The following is a 435-nucleotide window of genomic DNA, read 5'->3' on the forward strand; positions in this document are numbered from 1 at the left end:
TCCTCACCCCTACGCCACCATCACCCCACATCTGACCTACAGTCTTCTTCGCCTTTCTCTTCCTCTTCTTCTTTTCTTCCTCCTCTTCCTCCACAGTCTTCTTCTTCTTCTGGGATGTCTCTTATGCGTCCGAAGGGAGAGAAGAATCTAGGGCTTGATAGAGTGAAGAAGGAGAGAGAAAGAGAAGAGAGTTGGAGAGGTCTTGATTCGTGTACTGCGGGTATCAGGAGGGAGAAGGAAGCGGTAGAAGAGAAGAATAAGAGAGCAGGCATAAAGAGAGAGAGAGACAACTATTCTCAAGGTGCGAAAGGACAGGATGAGAACAAAGACGAAGAAGAAGAAGAGACAGAGAAGAAGATGAATGGAATTACGAGGAGAGCGCATGAGAGAAAGAATGAGGAAAGTGTAAAAGAGGAGGGGGAGAAGAAGAAGAAG

The 435-nt window shown here is 46.7% G+C and overlaps 1 protein-coding gene across 1 annotated transcript; it reads left to right on the top strand.

Moving 5' to 3' along the window:
- Positions 1-42: 42 nt before the first annotated feature.
- CSUI_004790 (uncharacterized protein) lies at positions 43-405 on the top strand (the record flags this gene model as incomplete). Its single annotated transcript, XM_068064974.1, has 1 exon — positions 43-405. A coding segment is annotated over exon 1 (291 nt), but the record flags the coding sequence as incomplete, so codon positions are not given.
- Positions 406-435: the final 30 nt, after the last annotated feature.

This window comes from Cystoisospora suis (genome assembly GCF_002600585.1).
Source record: "Cystoisospora suis strain Wien I chromosome Unknown contig_2274, whole genome shotgun sequence".
Taxonomy (NCBI): domain Eukaryota; phylum Apicomplexa; class Conoidasida; order Eucoccidiorida; family Sarcocystidae; genus Cystoisospora; species Cystoisospora suis.